The following is an 18,232-nucleotide window of genomic DNA, read 5'->3' as shown; positions in this document are numbered from 1 at the left end:
GCTCGACACAGCAGTGCGTCTCCATGGTAACTTTGCCAGGAAATTTGAAATGTTAAGATGCAGATGAATCCCTATGTATGTGAGACAACAGAACAGACTGAAGAAGTAACATGGGTCGGTCCTGTAGCTGTTTAAGAAGCCGGGTCACAAAGTCTAGGAGAGGAAGATCAACTCTTGAGGTATATGTGAATACACTGATTTAGGTGTCTAGATCCATGCAGTGCCTGCAGTGGCCAGAAGAGGGTGCCAGGTCGCGCCAAGCTGGGTTTTTCCATTGGCATAGAAGCGCTCAGCTGTCACACTCTGCTCTGCTTAGCCACGCTCCCACCCCCCGGGAGCACCCGGGTGTCAAGGCAGGAGGCCTGTTTACTTGTGAAGGTATCCAGGGACACCTAATAATCTGTTGACTACTTGAAAGCCAGGTGGTGTCCCTGTCAAACGCAAAGACCTCCCGAGAGACTTTGAGCACAAGCTCTGCGCGGAGAACCATCTGCACACAAGATAAACATCCCTTGATTTGAAAGGAAGTTTTCATCGGACATTGAGAAAACTGCCCTAGAAGGCTTGTCCCCTCTGGAGCAATGACATTTGCCTGGCTCTTGCTGGCAGAATCTCAGGTTATTCCCCACGTGAAGACAAGGTCATTTCAAGTTCCTGAGGGGACTTTAGCACAAAGACAATTAAAAAGACCCTCTCTTATGTCTTAAATCAGTTCTATGTGGAAAAGCCGCCTTAGACAGTTTTAGCAAACGTCGGCTGTGTCACATGGCAGGTCTGTGTGCTCGGATTCTCTTCCCTTTTACCACCCGGTCTTACAGATACTCTGAGAAGGACAGAACATGGCTGAGCTGCCCTGGGGCAGTCATGGGTTTCTGGACCTAAGAGGCCTTCTGGGCAGGGATGAAGGTGACATCCGAGTAGCACACCCTGACCACAACCTTTCCACTGTAGCAACAGCCACAACCTTTCCACTGTAGCAACAGCCACAATTATTTGCTCATTCTTCTTACATACCCACCCCAGCACACAATTTTAACAATAAAATAAACCCTTAAAAAGTAATATATTAGGAAAAACAACTTGGATTATCACACAGCCTTCACCTCCTCTGACGCTATGTGTACGTTGTGTACGAAGTATTTACGATGCATATTGCAGAGATTTAAAGAACGTGGTACCTGGTGAGAGGAGGGATGCTTGGATTTGGATTCTTGCTCATGAGCAGAGTTCTTGGCTCATTTACTAGTTGGAGAGATGGTTCAGAGGCTAAGAGCCCCGGCCACTCTTCCAAAGGACCCACATTTGAGTCCCAGCACCCACGTGGCAGCTTACACCCACCTTGTAGCTCCAGTTCCTGGGATCCGGTGCTCTCTCAGCATCTCTTTGGGCAGTGCATGCATGAAGTACACAAACATACACACATGTATACACATGCATTTTTAATTAATTTTTTAAAAAGATAGAAACCAATATTTGTTTCAGGGGTGCAGACTTTATATGTCGTGTCTGTCTGTAGTATTCTGAGTCCCTGGTTTCTGCTCACCTGCGCCCCTCACACACCTGCACCGCTAATCTTTTTTGTTTTCATCTGAATAGGAAAGAAAAAGTCGAAATTTAAAACTTTTAAGAAGCTGTTTGGGAAGAAGAAGAGAAAGGAATCCCCCTCACCCACAGGAAACAGCGCCTGGAAGCAAAATCCGGCCAAGAGCGAAGTCATTGCCATTGAGGAGTCGGGGCCCGTGTATGACTCTGAAGATGAGCTGGAGTAAGTTGCTCTCATGTGCGTCTGGCTTGTGAGCCTCAAGAGGAGGGGACACCAGGCACAGGAGGTGTCCAGAACTCTTATCTTCAGTGCCTTAGGATCTTGTCTGGTTCTGAGCTTCCTCCCCGACTGGGTGATGTGAGAGCCTTGGGAGTTTCTTAGTGCATGGTGTGTCTGTTAGCTTTTCCGAGCACAGGGATGGAGAAAGGTGGGGGAAAGCTGGTTGTGTACTTGCTACCTGCTGGGTGTGGGAACCGTTTAAAAGGTCCCGGTAACTGGGGCTGGAGAGATGGTTCAGTGGTTAAGAGCACTTGCAGAGACGATGGCTGAACCGTCTGTAACTCTAATTCTGAGTTCTCTGACGCCTCTGAGAGTGTACATGTATGACACACATATGTACATGCAGGCAAATCACTCAAAAGCATAAAATAAAACTTTATAAACTCTTTAAAAAAAATAAGTTCACAGGCTGGAGAGATGGCTCAGCAGTAAAGACCACCGACTGCTCTTCTAGAGGTCCTGAGTTCAATTCCCAGCAACCACATGGTGGCTCACAACCATTTGTAATGGGGTCCTATGCCCTCTTCTGGTGTGTCTGAAGATAGCGACAGTGTACTCATATACATAAAATAATAAATAAATCTAAAAAATATACAGAAAGAAGTTCACAGCTATGCCTGGAAAGATGGTTCTATGTAGGTCTGTAATTCCAGAGCTTCTGAAACAACATGGGAGGCAGAAACAGGCAGTGCTCCAGAAGCTCATGGGCAAGCTGGCCTGGGGTTGGGGATGGGGGGGGGGGGGTTGGAGCTGGCCTGGGGTTTGGGGGTGTGTGGGAGCTGGCCTGGGGTTGTGTGTGTGTGTGGGAGCTGGCCTGGGGTTGGGGGGGTGTGAGCTGGCCTTGGGTTTGGGGGGTGTGAGCTGGCCTTGGGTTGGGGGGGTGCGAGCTGGCCTGGGGTTTGGGGTGGTGCAAGCTGACCTGGTGTTTGGGTGTGTGTGTGAGCTGGCCTGGGGTTTGGGGGTGTGTGGGAGCTGGCCTGGGGTTGGGGGTGTGTGTGGGAGCTGGCCTGGGGTTGGGGGGGTGTGAGCTGGCCTTGGGTTTGGGGGGTGTGAGCTGGCCTTGGGTTGGGGGGGTGCGAGCTGGCCTGGGGTTTGGGTGTGTGTGTGAGCTGGCCTGGGGTTTGGGGGGGGTGCGAGCTGGCCTGGGGTTGGGGGTGAGCTGAATAACAAAGGATCTGTCCCAAACAAGCTGGAAGGAAAGGACTGCCATCGGAGCTTGCCTCTAACGCATACCTGGTTACTCTGGCATGTGTGCACCCAGAGATATGGTGTTTTTAAGAGCAAAGTAGCCGGGCGTGGTGGCGCACGCCTTTAATCCCAGCACTCGGGAGGCAGAGGCAGGCGGATTTCTGAGTTCGAGGCCAGCCTGGTCTACAGAGTGAGTTCCAGGACAGCCAAGGCTACACAGAGAAACCCTGTCTCGAAAAACCAAAAAAAAAAAAAAAAAAAAAAAGAGCAAAGTAGCTGCAAAAAGATGTGAACCATAACAGAAATCAGCAAAATCAGCCAAAAGCGACCAGGGAGCCTGCCCAGAATCTCACAGAAAGGCAGGACTGGGACACGGACCCTGGTTTAATTAACCAAAAATGCCCTAAGACCTGGAACACAGTACCAGGAACACACATCTCTGGACTTGAACGCTGATTAAGTAAGGGCTCATTCACTAGAGCAAGGCCTGCGGCTTCTTGTCTGGACCTAACTAATTCAGATCCACTAGGGATGGACACTCAGGCAGCTCTGGGGGACAATACTTTTATTTTTGTAACTTGTAATTCATCACAATACAGTTGTGTGTATCACAAGGTCGTATTTTGGACTGAAGAGAAGAGGAGGAAGCTTGAAATATCTTTTAAACATCAACTCTCAGGTCAGGGTAAAATGCTAGCCAGGAGGATATCGCTCTAGAGGCAGAGAAGTTACACTGGCCACTTGGTGGCGCTGTAAGACTGAAGATGGAGAACCAGTGGTCCCGCCTCCCCCCGCCCCCCCACCTCTCCCCTCCACCCGAGCTAGCTAGAAGTAGAAGGGGGTGGTGTGGGTGGTAGGTGCCTTGTATGACTGCAAAGTTGTTAGGGAAGGGGCAGTTCTGGCAAGCCCAGGGAAACTCTAATCCCACCCCCATCTCCTTGTGTTTAAAAAAACAAGCCAGGAAGTGATCTCTCTAGCCACAAACAGGAACGTAGCTAAAGGACCAGGCTCTGGGGAATCAACACATACGTGCTCCTTTTCATAGGAACCCAAGGAAAGTGGGACAGAGCCCTTGATATCTGTCTGTGACTAGCACACAGTAGGAACATGATTGGCATTAGTTAATGAAAGAAAGATGGTAGGGGTGCCCGTGGAGAAACAGACAGCTCAGCAGTTAGGATTGCATACCCTTCTACAGAGTACCTGAGTTCAGGTCTCAGCACCTACACCAGGTGGCTCACAGCTGTCTAACTCCAGCGCCAGAAGATTCGACCCCTCTGGTTTCTGTGGGTTTCTGCCTGTAATTACAGGCACCTGTGCTCTCGTGCACCACCCCCCTCCACCACGTGTGTGTGTGTGTGTGTGTGTGTGTATGTAAGAGGGGGGGAGGGGAGAAGGGGGGGAGAGAGAGAGAGAGAGATTCAGGATAAGAGAAAAGAGAAAAGAAAACATTTAAAGGTGATTAGAGATCCGGTACAATGAGGTTCTAGAAGGAACGATGACTTTTTCAAGGTCAACACTGAGTAACAGACTGTTTCTTTAGTTTCCGTGAGAATCTGTCATCAGACTCTGCAGCAGCTTCTGCAAGGTCACAGGCAGACGGCCTGTGCTGGGGTGTCCTGGTGCTGGCTTCATCAGTGACAGCCCCCTGGGTCCCTTTGCCTACAGAACACCCTGCTCTCTGCATCTGCCCTCAGTACACTCGAGCCTTTGTTCTCCTGATTCTATATTGGCTCATAGTGAGCTAGATGATTGGTTCTCAACCTGTGGGTCTCTACCCCTTTGGGTGTCACCTATCAGATATCCTGCATATCAGATATTCACATTGTAATTCATAACAATAGCAAAAATTACAGTCGTGAAGTAGCAACAAAAATAATTTTACAATTGGGGAACACCACAACATGAGGAACTGTATTAAAACATCTCAGGGTTAGGAAGGTTGAGAACTGCTGCTCTAAAGGCCTAGATGTTGAGCTTGGAGAGATGTGAGTGTGGCCTGCCCCATATCAAGAGGCAGATTTATTTATTCTGTACTGTGTTCTGCCTGCATGTACACCTGCAGGCCAGAAGAGGGCACCAGATCCCATTACAGATGGTTGTGAGCACCATGTGCTTGCTAGGGATTGAACTCAGGACCCCTGGAAGAGCAGACCATCTCTCCAGCCCTATTCTACCAATCTTAATCCCAAGTGGTCACTGTCAGTACTCCCCGGTTTGTATCTGATGCCCTTAACATGTAGATGATCCATTTCCTCAGTGCAAAAACTGTGGGTTTCTAATTCCTCTGTTCATTTTACACAATGCTGGGTTTCTTCTATGAAGAACTTTCCTTTATCAGGAGCGGGAGAGATGGCTCAGCAGTTAAGAGCACTTGTTACTCTTGAAGAAGATCTGGGTTCAGTTCCTAACACCTTCATGGTGGCTCGTAGCCATCTATAAGTTCAGTTCCAAGAGATCCGATGTCCTCTGATCTCCTCAGGCACCAGGCACGCATGTACTATCCATCTATGTAGGCAAACCCTCACATGTGTGTAAATTAAATACATCTAAAAATTAAAAAAAAAAATAGCTTTCCTTTGTCAACTTCATGAGAGCCTGAAGTACAAGCTGTTTAGGGAAAACAAACTAATGCTTGGTTGGTGTTTGAGTGGTGTCTGCTCCCAGAGTAGTCCCTGACACTGCCACACCTAACTGTGACCAAAAAAAAAAAAAAAAAGTTTTTTTTCCCCCTAAAAGATCATTGTAGACATTGTATTTTTTAATTTTTTTTTAATTTTGCTTTATTTACACAGAATTCTATGTAACCTAGACTGGCCTCAAATTCACTGTATAGTCAAGGACAATCCTGCACTTCGACCATCCCTCCATCTTCAGAGTATTGGGATTATAAGTGTAAGCCACCACACCCAATCCCATGCGGTACTCCAGAAGGAATGTAGGGCTTTGTGCATGCTAGGCGGGCACTCTACCAACCCAGCTCCATACACGTCGACCCCAAACACTCTGATTTCGAATATATTTGATGTGCCTTAGTCCATAACAGTCTTTATTCGTTGTCTCATCTTGCGATGTGAAGACTTGCTTCTGATTAGCTTCCCTCTCTTTGGTCGTGAGCCCAGCCATTGCTGGAAGGTCCCTTGCTTTCCTGCACAGGGAGACGTGCCAGTTCAGTGCTGTATGCTTCCTGGCTTGGATCTTTTTCACAAGCTGTGTTTCCGTCCTGTCAGAGAGAACTTGCCTCGGAGATCACGGCGTGGGTGTGGTGGCCAGGATGGCTACTCAGCTATAGTGTCTTCTAGACCGCGACTGGGTAGGACTAGGAAATAGGTTTATTTCTGAGAGAATTCTGAGCAGTTTCATTCCAGGGAAGATGAAACTTCTTGCTTTATTTCCCTGTATCCTGTTTCCTGTTACACGGAAAAGCCTGGCTTGTGATGAAATTGCTTTCTGTTTTCTTCCTGTAACAGTGACTTCTCTTTCCCCGTTTCCACAGCGATCCTCCTGCCTCTGACTCCCCAGTACTGTGCCATGATATGCCATTGTGTCTGCTGTAAAATTAGGCTTTTCCCCCTAGTCTTAGAGATTTCCCTTTTGGATGGACTTTGTGTCTTGTTGTGTAACACATTGTATATTTCCAAAGACAAAATTGTAACTGTTGTTACCTTTGACCCTGTCTCCCCATCCAGTTCTTTCCTTCCCACTTAAACCACATCCATGTATCTGCCACTGTATCGGTTTTTATTTTAAAAACCATTAGCAGGCATAGCACTTGCTCAGCACATGTCTGCATGTTCCCACTGCTCTACTCAACTGATGTGCCACACTCTTCTGTCCCGTGTGTTCTGGTAAGCACATGCCAGTACAGAGTCCTCACTCCTTCCAGCCCTCCATCAGACACTTGAAGCTCATTTGATTGGACAGCTGCTAAGGGACAAGTTGTTTGCCATTGTTTGGATACTGTAATAATGAATGATCGTGTCCATGACCCTTCATGGGGTTTCTCCCTGTCTTTTCTGAGGCTTCTTCTTGCTGCCTCTACTCCTAGTTATACCTGGACTGGAGATGTTTGGGCAGTAGTTAGGGATTCCAGAGGGTGGACCCAGGCTGTTGACTGTAGGAAGAAAATCTAAGTGCATGCATGTCCTTGGCATTTGGAGCATGTGCTCTGTGGGCTGAGTCCTTCTGAGTGTCTGTGAAGATACACCCTTCTGGGCACTCTGGATTTCCACTTGCAAGCTGGCTGTTGCAGGCTAGAAAGGAAACACCATTGAGCTGGGATGCTCAATGGAAGAATACTTTCCTGGTGCGTGCGTGAACACACACACACACACTCGAGAACACAATGCACACGTACATATAGTATTACAACACAGTTGGATATGCAGTGGGACAGGCCACACCTTCAAGTCCCCAGCCCCTCATAGAAGACAGGATGCCCAAGGAGGACAGGGTGGGGCTGGTGTGCACAAGATGTCCCATGCATGCAGAGGCCGCTTTCCTTCCTTAACTGAATGTCTCAGCCACCTCCTTCCACCTATTATTCAGCAGGCTAGGAAAGTCTGACGGCTAATTCCCACATCCTCTGAGAGCATTTTATGAATGTCCTGGGACTTGCTTTGAGTCAGGTCCTCAGACTTCAGCCGGCCTTCCACGCTTCGGGTCACAAGCACAGTGGTGGGATACACAAACCATGCCAGATCATCCATGCAGAGAGCATCTCTACAGGCCTGCAGTTCTTGTGTCTGTGGTCTGGACCATCTTGGGGAGATGCTGCTGTGCCTCCAGCCTCCAGCATATGGGCCCCCCGTTAGCTTAGCCCTCAGCCCACAGCCTCGCATTCCCAGGGCACCTGAGACAGATTCCCACAGGACCCAGCCAGCACCAGACTTTCCTCTCCACAGGCTAGTGACTCGGACCTCACGCCTCCAAATTTTCGGTTTTTTCCACTAATCAAAATAATCTACAAGCTTCACATCTCTTAGAAAATGTCCCTTCTGTAGGTTCTGCCTAGTGTTTGATGGTGAAAGGGACAGAGAAGCAACTGCTAACTGTGTGTGACAGAGGGCTTTTGGGGGGATAATATGCATTAATTATCCCTTCTCTCACTCTGAGTCCCTAGGATCAGGGGCAGATGGAGGTGGTGGAAGCTCACAGTGGCTCTTTTTATCCTAGGGAGTCCAGGGGTACTATGGGCAGCCGGGCCCTCTCCCACGACAGTATTTTCTTTCCTGAATCGGGACAGGACCCTGCTCGGCCCGTGCGGGTGTTCTCCCAAGAAAATGTGTGTGACCGGATCAAGGCTTTGCAGGTAAGGGGTCGCTTGGCACTCTCACTGGGTGTCTGTCCAGTGTTAATCTAGAAGATTCTAAGTGATCTCAGTTTAGCATTTTATACAGTTGAAAGTCAGGTCACAGGTTCTTCAGTCTCAGGCATGCAAGTTAGTCACATTCTGACTCACTGTTGGTGACTGCCTAAAGAATAAGGACAGTGGTGAGGGAGCTGGGGACAGACATTCAGGTCAGGGCACTGTGCGAGGGTGCTGAAGTTATTTCCTGAATGAATGAATCAGAGCTGGAAGATTTGTTGCTAGCTATTGTTGATGAAAACACTAAGAATGGTTACTATTCCCTCAATCTAGTTAAAGATACAATGTAACGTGAAGATGGGGCCACCGCCTCCAGGAGGCCTTCCTATCAAGCGGGCAGAGGAAACCGGCATGAGTTCTGAGGATGACGGACTGCCCCGCAGCCCCCCAGAGATGTCCCTGCTGCACGATGTGGGTCCAGGCACAACTATAAAGGCGAGTGCCCTCTGTGCCCTTGAATATTTCCATCCACACCTGGCACTAAGCATTGCTAGAACTCTGGAGGCCCTCCATGTCTTCCAGCAAGGTCTCTTGAGTGAGGGAGACTGCGTTGCCGTTTTGTGCAGTTGTGTGGTCAGTCTGATGCCATCTGCTCTGTGCCTTATCTTTCTTGTCTGAGCAGATGCCCAGACCCAGAAAAGAAGGGAAGTGGCTCCCTCCCCTCTGCATCTCCCTTCCCGTGGTAGTGGCCAGAGCACAGAGAGAACAGTAAACACTGAATTATATTCAGCCTTGTTCCTGAGTCCTGACCACAGAAACCTGTTGGTTTGGGCGAGTCACATGAAGCCCTCTGGGGAAAAGGCAGCCCAGGGAGTCTGACCAGCAGTGTCTGACCTCAGCCACTGCAGGAAGTGATCCCAACTGTTGTACCCCCACCCCCATAGACTCCATTTCACGAAGAAACACCCCAGCACATTCATGGGGCTACTTTTGTTTGTGGTAAGAATGTTAATATGGGGGGGGGTGCTGGTGAGATGGCTCAGTGGTTAAGAGCGCTGACTGCTCTTCCAAAGGTCCTAAGTTCAAATCCCAGCAACCACATGGTGGCTCACAACCATCCATAACAACAATCTGATGCCCTCTTCTGGAGTGTCTGAAGACAGCTACAGTGTGCTTACCTATAATAAATAAATAAATATTTAAAAAAAAAAGAATGTTAATATCCATTTAATGTACACATATATAGAAGACAAACAGGATGGCCCTTTTCTCCATATTAGTAAGCCATGCGAAGGGCAGATGGGAATGATCCAAATGATATTGATCCTTGAAAAACAAGTTAGAACAGAGTTGGTGTTTTGATAGCTGGGCATCCTTGGATCCCATTCAACCCCAGCCCTGCCAGGGCGTTGTTTACAATGTAACTGTAGAGTTACCACTTCGGGGCTGTTTGAATTGTATTCAATAACCACTCAACTTAGGTACACAGAGTTCCCTCTTCCCAGACACAAGCTTGTTCTTTGTTGTAGTTGTGAGCACCCAGAATATTAGTAAGGAAAAGTCAGGACTGTGGTGTAGCTGATTTTAAGTCAGCTCTAGGGGTTGGCAACTCCCATGGAGCTGCCTAGAGTATGACTCCCAGAATCTGGCTTCAGGGAGAACCTATCTCTGCTCACAGGAAGAGTAGGGTCTGAGGCCAGAAGGCTACCGACCCACACCTGCTCTCCAACTTCAAGAAGGCCTGGGTGATGGGGAGGGCTGCCTTACTCTGTGGAATAAAGCTATGCCTATTAGCAACTTAAAACACTCTTGTGTACAATTGCATTGTCCCTTTTCAGAATTAGATATGGTTGTGTGTCAGGCTCTGTTTGTGAGGTGCTACCTGCTGGTTCATTTTTTACTTTACCCTCCTTCCTCTATCTCTTGAGCCTTGGACTCGAGTCTCTGACTTACAGTAGCTGGTTCTATCTGCAATTGGCTGCATCGGGTGGGGCGGGTTGGGGTTTCGGGGAGCAGCTTCATTTGTTGAAGACAGAGTTCAACTCCAAGCCCGATCACCACTGCAGTGCACACATTTTAATTAGCCAAGTGGGGGGTCACTTGTGCAAGGGCCACACTTACCTAATTTTTTTATTCCCATGGTTCTGACTTTTTATTTTAAGATGAACTCTGAGGTTGTACCAGTTATTGGGTAGTATACCCAATCTGCTTTCATCTTGGGAAGCCAACGTTTGGGAATGGTGGGTGCACGGCTTTCATTCCAGGAGGAGGCAGATGGAGCTCTGTGAGTTCAAGGCCAGCCTGGTCTATAGACTGAGTTCCAGGACAACCAGGGCTACACAGAGAAACTTTACCTCAAAAAGCAAACAAACAAAAATGTTAACCAGACACTAATATTTAGGTCCAGTGTTCCAATAGAGACATGCAGATAATTATTATTATTATTATCTTTGTTTGCATGCTTGTTTAGAGATGGCGGGTTGTTCTTAGAACCTAGAGGATGGATACCAGATTCTCTCTCTTTTGTACTAGTTGGTTTTGTGTCAACTTGACACAAGCTAGAGTCATCAGAGAGGAAGGAGCCTCAGTTGAGGAAAGGCCTCCATGAGATCCAGCTGTAAAGCATTTTCTCAATTAGTGATCAATGGGGGAGGGCCCAGCCCATTGTGGGTGTTGCCATCCCTGGGCTGGTAGGCCTGGGTTCTATAAAAAAGCAGACTGTGCAAGCCATGAGGAGCAACCCAGTAAGCAGCACCGCTCCCTGGCCTCTGCATCAGCTCCTGCCTCCAAGTTCCTACCCCCATTTGAGTTCCTGTCCTGACTTCCCTTGATAATTAGCCGTGGAAGCATAAGCCAAATAAACCCTCCCCTCCCCAACTTGCTTTTGGTGATGGTTCATTGCCACAGTAGAAACCCTGACTAAGACATCACACACCTGAGCTGCATGCACTATAGCATCTGTGCTTTGCAGGACAGCCTGCCGACACCCACTCCAAGGAGAGACTCGCTGTATTCAGTGGGGCAGGCATCTTAGGGTATTCTCTCAGTCTTCCTTTTGCCACCTGGCAACGCATTTGCTCACTGCTGACTGCTAGCTCCTCCCCGCTGAGGTGTAAACTAGTAACAAGTCTGTAGCTCACAATAAGGTAGGAAAGCCAGACTCCTCAAGTGAGGCTGGAAAGACCCTTTCCAATGAACAAAATTTGCCAGAGGAGAGGCTGACAGGGGGCTCCATGCTTCCTGTGACCTGAACCCTGATGTCTCACTGCTGGGCCACATGCTAAGCTTGACAAAAACAGCAGGTTCCTCCACCCCTAGAGACACTGGGCTAGTCTGTTCTGTTAAAGTAGCTATGGAAAGTCTTCCTGTGAAGAGGTGTGGCCTCAGGGTTGTCCCCACCCTTTGACCTCCCAGTCATTTGCTCTAAAGGGATAGTCTTAAACATTCCCCAACTGAAATTCCCCAGTTGAAAATACTCTGTCCCAGGTACAGGCTAGAGAGCCCAGAAGCACACCAAAGGAGGGCTGGTAGGATAGCAGTCTCCATTCTTGTCACTAAATTAATGCTTGGTGTGTTTGTCCCTTGTGACACGAAGATCCTAGTGTCCTCGTCCCGGCCGCAGTCTCCCGACCACATGAGCGATGCCTCCATCTCGTCTCGGGCCTTGGATGGTAGCCTAGCACCTGTGGTTGACTTCAGCCACCCTCCAGAATTCTCTTCCTGCCTGGACAACTCCGCAGCTAAACACAAGCTTCTGGTGAAGCCCCGCAACCAGCGATCAAGTAAACTGAGGCGTCTGTCTTCGGTAATCGGCCTTCCTCCTCAGTGGAGGGATGGGGTGGGCAGACATGACAGTCCTACCTGCTGCCTGATAGCCCTTCTGAGCACCTCCATGGTGGGTAAGATCACACTGCAGATGCTAGTTTGCTCATCTTTTGCACCTTGAATTGGACATGTCTCCCTTGCATAAACACCCTTCTTAGACATTAATACTTGCATGGATATGTTCATTCCACAAACACCAAGAACCCACAGTATCAGGTGCCAAGCCTGACACCATCTATTCTTGGACTCCTTTTACCCTGACGGGGCTTAGATTCCCTCAGCTCTAGAGAAGGTGGGGGTGGAGGGCTGGGCAAGCGTGGCCAAGGACAATGGCTCACACTGAGGACTTACAGAGTAATGACCTTCCCTATCCTCTTCTCAAGACACAATCGCAAGTGTTGAAGATTTCATGACAAGCTAAGGTGCAGGCAAATGGCAGGGCCCACTTGTGTTTCAGGAACCTCCTGAAGAGAGTGAGTTGTCTGTTTGGCAAATGGGAGTTTTACAAACTCAAGCTGACAGGGTTACCTGGGCAAGAATCAGTGAGGTAGAATATGGGTTGAGGATAATTGCAGATACAACATACATACACACAGATACTCCACACACAAGGAAAAAGAAGACATGGAAAAAAGAATAAAAATATTCTTATTAAAAGAAGAAACCTTCTGTCTTACACAGCAAAACACTGTGTTTTGGACAGGACTGATTTTATTACAAAGTTGAAACATACTTGAGTACATCTGGCTGAGCCCCTTGGCTCCCATGACAGCACAAGTGGTGAGGGATAAGTGCCAGTTATGTCTAGGTGTTTTGCCTTGCCACACAGAACTGTGCTCTGCCTATGAGTCTAGATGCAGCGGGAGCAGACCGCCTGTAAAAGTTCACACCTTTAGTTTCTTACAGCACGTGGTCCTCAGGCCCAGCCAGGCCGTGCCAAGAGTAGGAAATATTGTCAATCTGTTTGAAGAGGAGCACTAACCTTGGATTACTAGTTCTAGTCTGGTGATTGGAAGAGCTGCCAAAGGTTATGACCCAGAGCTCGGACAGAGACGGCCTCCCCTCAGCCCTCTGTGCTGTGCTGCTCATGGCTTGGCAGCTTCATCTTCCCGGGGATTATTGTATGTTGTACTGGGTACTTCCTAATGACGCAGGGATAATGCTAGCCTAGACTGATTCTACGTCTTGGTACAAGCTGAGCATTTCTGGTTCCAGAGTGCCAAACCATTTCAATGCCCCACAGGAGGAAATGCCCAGGAGATTATCTAGATGAAGTGGACACAGTGATCCTGTGTCCTGGCTGTGATGGAGAGGTTGAGCCCCTTCCTGCTGCAGCTGGCCAGAGGTACTAGGCCATTCAGAAACTGTTTTTCTACCCTTTGGGCTCTACTCAGCGTCCAAGTACTCCCTCTGGAGAGCAAATCTCCATGCCAGCCTTCATCCTGATTTATCCCCCATGGTTACCTCTTGGAGCTGCTGGTAGCAGTAACGAGAACCTGCAGCGTTTGCAAACCAAACCAGACCTTGCATAGACTTCTTCCAGCAACTTCTTTTGAAATCCAAGAGAAGAGAATTGTGAATTTTGGCAAAACTTAGCTTAGGTATGGTCACAAACATCCCAGACTTTAGCAAGCAGATGCCAGCTAGAAAATCTTTAAAAATTACAGCTGGGCATGTTGCTCGGGGTTAGAGCACGTGCCTTGCTGTACAAGGTGCTGGATTTGGTCCCCAGCATTACAAACATCAGCAACAGGAACCAACTCTAACATGCCCAGGGTCACCTTTCCTGCCGTAGGACACAGAACAATAGAGCACTTTTTAATTCAGCGCCCTGACTGATGCCCAAGGTCCAATGTCATGAGCATTTTGATATCATCAACCATAGGACCCTAACCTTGAGTCTTTTTCACATACTGCCTTTGTGGGCCCTGAGTTCATCTTGATTTTCATTTTCTTGAGAGGAGAGATTGAGTGTGTGATAACCAAAAGGAACCTGGGTCCAGATTCCAGCGATCTTTCAGAAGAAAGAATGCCATGAGACAGCGTAGGGTACCAGGTGCACTAGAGGCCAGAGCGGGAAGCATTGTGGGCTTAATCAAGTTTATCCACAGGAGGTGGAGCCTGAGGGACTCCGCAGCTGCTGGTAGACTTTCCCGGAGGTACAGATTCAGAGGCAGCAGCTGGCACAGTGGTAGGGCCCTGGCTTTAGTGTAAAACCAGAGAACCTAAGACTGAAATGTCTGGATCTTGTTCTGTGGCTCACAGTTCACCGTGTTTGACCTGGTCAAATGACTTTTCAAGAAAACTGTATAGTTTTTCAATGAGGGCATGTCTCTGGAGAGCAGTGCCGTGGGTCTTGGTGCTGAGCCCAGGACCAGAGAGTGACTGTTCACCTAGGAATACCTGCCAGCGTAAGTTAGCTCAGTCTTGACCGAAACTTCCATGCCTTTGGACTCCAGGCTCTCCAATTACAAAGAGATAATAACAAGCCTTTCCCCACTGAGATACATCTAGGGTAAAACAAACTGATCAGAGAACACAACACAAGGCAGATAGCTGCTCCTTCTTGGTCCTCGGGTCTCTATTTGGCTATAGACGGGCACCCATTTGGACATATGAATTGCTAGTTTTTTTGCTTGGTTCTGTTTTTTTTTTTTTTTTTTTTTTTTTTTTTTAAGACAGGATCTCACTACATGTAACTCTAGCTGCCCTAGAACTTGACATACATACATACATACATACATACACATATACATACACATATACATACACATATACATATTTATATCGCTTTCTGCCTCCCCAGTGCTGGGATTAAAAGTGTGCAGTAACATATCTGGCTGCATGAGTTGCATCTAGGTTGAGGTGCTACCGGCCGTGGGTCAGCTGCATTTGCGACCAAGGCTCCATGTAAACTCATAAGGGCAGCTGAAGAGCATGCAGATATCCACTTCAGCAGCAGCCCTTTGAGGACGACTGTGTGGCCTCAACCACTTTAGCCCTAGAGGAGGTGAGGACGAGCTAGGTTGTCTAACACTTGTTGCCGCGATGATATCTCTCGCCTCTGTTTCTCTCCTAGAGGGCGCAGTCTGAGTGCCTGAGTGACCTGTCGTGGACCCTAGAGGAGGAAGACTATGAGGAGAAGCCATCGCTTCATGTCAGCATGGAAGAAACCCCGGACGCTAGGCAGCGGGATTTGATACCGGGCAGAAGGCCTGAGTTTGGGGGACCTGCAACCTTTCTGTCACCTGGGGGGGCCTGTGCCAGGCGTGCTCGCCTACAGCACAGCATGGCAGTCAGTGCCAGCATGGAGGAGGGAGGCTGTCCTAGAGATGAACCCTCAAGCCTTCCAGCTACGCCAGAAGTCATTGAGCCCATGGTGGTCTCAGTCCCGAGCTTGGAGTCCCCATCTCTGCCAGAAAGTTCTCCAAATCATACTCTCCATGGTGAGATCCAGAAGGAAGAGCTGTCCCCTGGAGGCCTGTGTCCCCTAGAGGAGAGTACATCAGAGGAGCCTCCTTGTGGTTCTGGAGTTGCAGAAACCCCTCTATCCACTGATGTCCCTGAGCGGGACATGGTACCTTCCAAGGAGGGCTCTGCACCTCCTGAGGGAGACCCAGCATTTTCCGAAAGACGCATGGCATTCCCTGGAGGTAGCAGACCTCCTGAGGGAAACACAACACCTCACAAGGGTGTCATGGAACCTCCTGAGAGAGACATGTCACCTTCCAAGGACAACATGGCCCCTCCCAAGAGGATCATAGCACCTCCAGAGAGAGACTTGTCACCTCCCGAGGGAGATGTGGCACCTCCCAAGAAGATCATGGCACCCCCAGAGAGGGACATGTCACCTTCCGAGGGAGATGTGGCAGCTCCCAAGAGGATCATGGCACCCCCAGAGAGGGACATGTCACCTTCCGAGGGAGATGTGGCAGCTCCCAAGAGGATCATGGCACCCCCAGAGAGGGACATGTCACCTTCCGAGGGAGATGTGGCAGCTCCCAAGAAGATCATGGCACCCCCAGAAAGAGACATGTCACCTTTCAAGGGTGACATGGCACCACCCAAAGGAATCATGGAGCCTCCTAATAGGGACACATTACTTCCAAAGGGAGACACACCACCTCCTGAGACTATCACTGATACCAACTTGGAGACACCTTTAGATACAGAGAGACAGGACCAAAGTGTCGAGAAGGAAGAGGAGCTGACCCTGGTGGTGGTACCCAGGCCTGAGGGAGCGGGGACAGAGTCTTCCACAGCCCCTGCCCCAAGCCCTCCAGTACCCAAGAGCTGCCTGAAGCACAAGGCCTTGGTCACCAGTGGGTCCCCTGCAGAGTCTCCTCCGAAAGAGCCTGGCCCAGCAGTCCAGGACAAAGCAGTTGTGCCTCCCGCCCGCCCCAGGCCTACACAAGCTGCAACCTCAGGAGGTCCAGACAGAGCAGCCCCGGGGAGAAAGAACGAGCGGAGTGCGGAGCCACAGCGCAGCGTTAAGAGGTTTTCTGTGACCTCCAGCAGGGCGCGTGCCCGTGTCAGCAGCTCTCGCCTTCCGGAATATTCTGCACATGTGCCTGCAGGGGGCCGAGCACCCTTGCTGCGGAGTGGCCTTGCCTGGAAGAGTGAGGCAGCACTTGACGACCTTCAGGTGCTGCCAAAGCCACAGGACCGGAAGACAATGGGTGGTGACCCTCAAAACTCAGGGGATGCGGGGGCCGGCCAGGCAGGACCGGGCAAGAGCCCCCAGGAAGCTGAGCCATGTGCCTCCTCTGTGCAGGAGCCAGCCAATGGGGAGGACCAGAGCCCCTTCCCAGTCAAGCTGCGGTCCACCTCACTCTCACTTAAATACAGAGACAGCTCTGCCCAAGAGGCCAAAGCCATCAAGAGGTACAGCGCCGAAGTCAGGTTGGAGAAAGGAGGCCTGGCTCTGCTCCCCAAAGATGAACAGAGCCACGTTGGGACAGCTCCTGCACTGCGAGGCTCCAGGTCCCCCAACGGGCAAGGGAAAGGAAAGACCAGGTCTCCTGAGCAGCCGGGTACCAAGCCACCCCTGCCCAGGAAGCCGCTTCTGCCGAGCCTTACCTTGCCATACCCACCCGCAGGCCTGGATACCAGCCCTGGGGAGTCCGAGAGACTCATACCGGTCATCCTGCCTCCCGAACCCAGAAAGGAGAAATCGTCCAATCAGGGAGCTGGTAAGAGCCTTCTAAGATGTTTGTTGTTGGGAATAGATGGGTCACAGGGAAAACTGTGTTGCTGGGATGGGCACAAAACCTGCAAAATCAGGTTCAGACCTTAGTACAAAGAGAACCGAGGAAAAGGTCAAATTTTCTTAGCACTGCTGACATTTGGAAAGTTGGGAAGCTGAGGCTGCCGCTCTTGCCTGCACAGGCCCGGGGTTCAGTCACCAGCGTGGGAAAACAAAATGATGGAGACTTAGGAGTTGGGACCACAGCGATGGCTCGGTGATTGATTAACTGCTCTTGCTGCCCGGGAAGAGGATTGGAGTTTGGTTCTCAGCCTAATGCTGGCTCACAGCTAACTGCCCCGAACTCCAGCTTCAGGGCTTCTGACATCTTCTCTGGCCTCTGCAAGCACCTGGGTTCACTCATGCACACACTACAAGCAGATATACCTTTACATATAGATAAAAATAAATATTTCAAAGGAATCAGAAATTATGAAGATAGATGGTCAAACACCAGGCTTTTGTGTGAATGCAGAAAAATCATATATGTCGACATAATAGGGCAATCTGGAATCTAATTTGTGCACTATCCCCGGGTTCTAAATAGGGGATAGAAATGCTTCTACTGTATGTCTCAGAAAGCCAACAATGTGTGTGCTAATTTTGATGCAGGTTTTCGCTGGGACTAATCTCCTGGGTTGTGAGAGTTCTTTTTAACTTATTTCCCCAAGGAAAACGTTCTTCCCCTGTCCTAATAAGACCTCTGCATGGCCTCATGTGGAACTCATACTGTGTATGACTGGAGTCAGAGGAAGGCCAGCCTTTACTTCCTGTCCCCCAAGGGAGATGATGTTAGGTTTGGGACATGGCTTAATAACCTTTAAAAGAAACTCTTTAAGATGAA

General features: G+C 49.3%; 1 protein-coding gene across 4 annotated transcripts in view; it reads left to right on the top strand.

The window, feature by feature from the left end:
* Nucleotides 1-18,232, top strand: part of Cracdl (CRACD like) — a 108,010-nt gene that overhangs the window by 78,146 nt on the left and 11,632 nt on the right. For all 4 annotated transcript variants that reach the window (XM_029482952.2, XM_085836475.1, XM_085836478.1 and 1 more), the window contains 5 exons: nt 1,597-1,765; nt 8,186-8,321; nt 8,652-8,813; nt 11,914-12,123; nt 15,223-17,335. In XM_029482952.2, the coding sequence (XP_029338812.2) occupies nt 1,597-1,765; nt 8,186-8,321; nt 8,652-8,813; nt 11,914-12,123; nt 15,223-17,335 (2,790 nt within the window). The remainder of the gene's footprint in view (nt 1-1,596; nt 1,766-8,185; nt 8,322-8,651; nt 8,814-11,913; nt 12,124-15,222; nt 17,336-18,232) is intronic.

This window comes from Mus caroli, unplaced genomic scaffold, assembly GCF_978045245.1.
Source record: "Mus caroli unplaced genomic scaffold, Mus_caroli_1 scaffold_1, whole genome shotgun sequence".
In the NCBI taxonomy this organism is placed as follows: Eukaryota; Metazoa; Chordata; class Mammalia; order Rodentia; family Muridae; genus Mus; species Mus caroli.
The sequence above is the reverse complement of the archived record's forward strand: the minus strand, read 5'-3'. Positions and strand labels throughout refer to the sequence as shown.